This window comes from Gracilinanus agilis, chromosome 6, assembly GCF_016433145.1.
Source record: "Gracilinanus agilis isolate LMUSP501 chromosome 6, AgileGrace, whole genome shotgun sequence".
Classification (NCBI taxonomy): domain Eukaryota; kingdom Metazoa; phylum Chordata; class Mammalia; order Didelphimorphia; family Didelphidae; genus Gracilinanus; species Gracilinanus agilis.
Window position 1 is genome coordinate 285,178,255 of NC_058135.1, and position 2,134 is coordinate 285,180,388.

At 56.4% G+C, this 2,134-nt stretch overlaps 1 protein-coding gene across 1 annotated transcript in view; it reads left to right on the forward strand.

Annotated features, from left to right (window-relative positions):
- The window catches only part of BEST1 (bestrophin 1), an 11,353-nt gene extending 9,660 nt beyond the window's left edge, over positions 1-1,693 (forward strand). The window contains exons 6-7 of the mRNA XM_044682013.1: positions 538-690; positions 1,523-1,693. Of these exons, the coding sequence (XP_044537948.1) occupies positions 538-690; positions 1,523-1,693 (324 nt within the window). The remainder of the gene's footprint in view (positions 1-537; positions 691-1,522) is intronic.
- Positions 1,694-2,134: the final 441 nt, after the last annotated feature.

Here is a 2,134-nt window from a genome sequence, read left to right on the forward strand (position 1 = left end):
TGACTCCTAGCCCTGTAGTGGCTCAGATAGAGGTCCCCGAAGTCTCTTGGAGCTCTGGGATGGCCTATGTCTTGTGGCTGCGTGATGATTCCGTTTCTTTTTGGGGGAGAATCAGGCCCCTTTGAAACTCTGACAACTTCTACAGCATCCTGTGTTCTAAGGCTCCTTCCAGCCTGACATTCTATGTTCTAGGACCCTCCCTCCCAGCTCTGCTCAGAGGCAGAGACTCCCGGGACCCAAGGATCCCCTGGCCCCGGCCCTGAAACGGGGAGGCTGAACAGGAAGCCATAGACGGGCCCTTGTAGAGGGCAGGCCCCGGACTAGTCCGCTTCCAAGTTCCTCCCCGTTCCTAGGTTCTAGGTTACCGCGGCTCTCGGGCCCAGTTCCCTCAGCAGCACCACACTGCAGGGGTGCAGCCAGCCCTCTGCTCTCCTCCCGTCTCTTCGGGGGGCACAGGAAGGGCCAGGGAAGGGGCCGGGTTCCCTTCTCCAGCTGCCGTTCCTCAGGGCTGTGTGGCTCATGGTCCTCTCCCCTTAGGTGGTCACCGTCGCCGTCTACAGCTTCTTCCTGGCCTGTCTGATAGGGCGACAGTTTCTGGACCCAACCAAAGGCTACCCAGGCCACGAGCTGGACCTTTTTGTGCCTGTCTTCACCCTTCTCCAGTTCTTCTTCTATGCTGGCTGGTTAAAGGTGAGCCTCAGAGCAATCCTGTGCCAGCGGCCAGGAGCGGGACCATCTGGCGGGAGGACAGCGAGAGGGCAGCAATCTGAGCCAATCTGGAAGAAAGAAGACCAAGAGAAGACTTCATAGTGCTGCCTCCAAAGGGGAGAGCCGGGAGGAACCTTCTCTCTCTTGGGTCCTTTTCTCTAAAATGAGTGGATTGGGCCAGACTAGAACTCTGAGGTTCCTTCCATCCTGTGTTCTAAGGTCCCTCTGAACTCTGACATTCGGTGTCCAAGGTTCCTCCCGGCTCTGACACTCTGTGAGCTACATCCTAAGCTCTGAGAGTCTCTCTTTAAGGTCAGGATCCTTTCGGATCTGAAATGCTCTGTTCCAAGGTCCCTCCCAGTTCTCTGTTCCAAGGTCCCTCCCAGTTCTCTGTTCTAAGGTCCCTCCCAGTTCTCTGTTCCAAGGTCCCTCCCAGTTCTCTGTTCTAAGGTCCCTCTCAGCTGTGACCGTTCCGTTCTTAAGGCCCCTCCCAGCCTGGACATTCTCCTTTCTAAGATGCTGGACTTGAGCTGGGCCTTGGAGGAGAATTTGGAGGTAGAAAGGATTTGGGCACGAAATCCCAGACTCGGGGGTGGGGGGGCCGAGCCCCAAACGTGGAGAGCCCCAGCTGAGAAGGCGTCCTCCCCATTGGCCCCAGCCAGGCAGAAGCTGCGTCCGTCTGACCTTGGGCACCCATCGGCGCTCTTCTGGAGGTCGCAGCGTGTCCGGGCGATCCATAAATATCGATTTGTGGGGCGGGAAGATGATTCTGCCCAAGCAGGTCTGTGCTGTCTTTGCTCTCTCCCCATACCAGGTGGCCGAGCAGCTCATTAACCCCTTCGGGGAGGACGACGACGACTTTGAGGCCAACTGGCTGATTGACCGGAATTTACAGGTCAGCCGGGCCGAGCCGGCGTGTGGCGCCCACTCTGCTCTGGGCCCTTTGAGACAGAAAAGTCCGTCCTCAGCACCAACAGCGGGCTAGACCTCGTGCTGGCTGCTGGGAGAGACAGTAGAGTTGTTGTTTTTAAACCCTTATCTTCTGTGTATTGGCTCCTAGGCGGAAGAGTGGTAAGGGTGGGCCATGGGAGTCAAGTGACTTGTCCAGGGTCACCCAGCTGGGAAGTGTCTGAGGTCGGATTTGAACCCAGGACCTCCTGTCTCTAGGCCTGACTCTCACTCCACTGAGCTACCCAGCTGCCCCAACAGTAGAGTTTATAAAGGAGCCGGTCTTTGCCCTCATGAATGCAGAGTACAAAAATGGCCCCCAAATAAGTGCCTTCTGGTTTATAAAAATGTTCTCCGATACATTCGTTTATCTGCTCTCCATCACCAACCCCCAGAACCAGGCCGTTCAGAACAGCTGGCTAGTATTTAGAAAGCAGAACTCCCTGGCGAGGTCGGGGCTAGTATTATCCCCATTTTA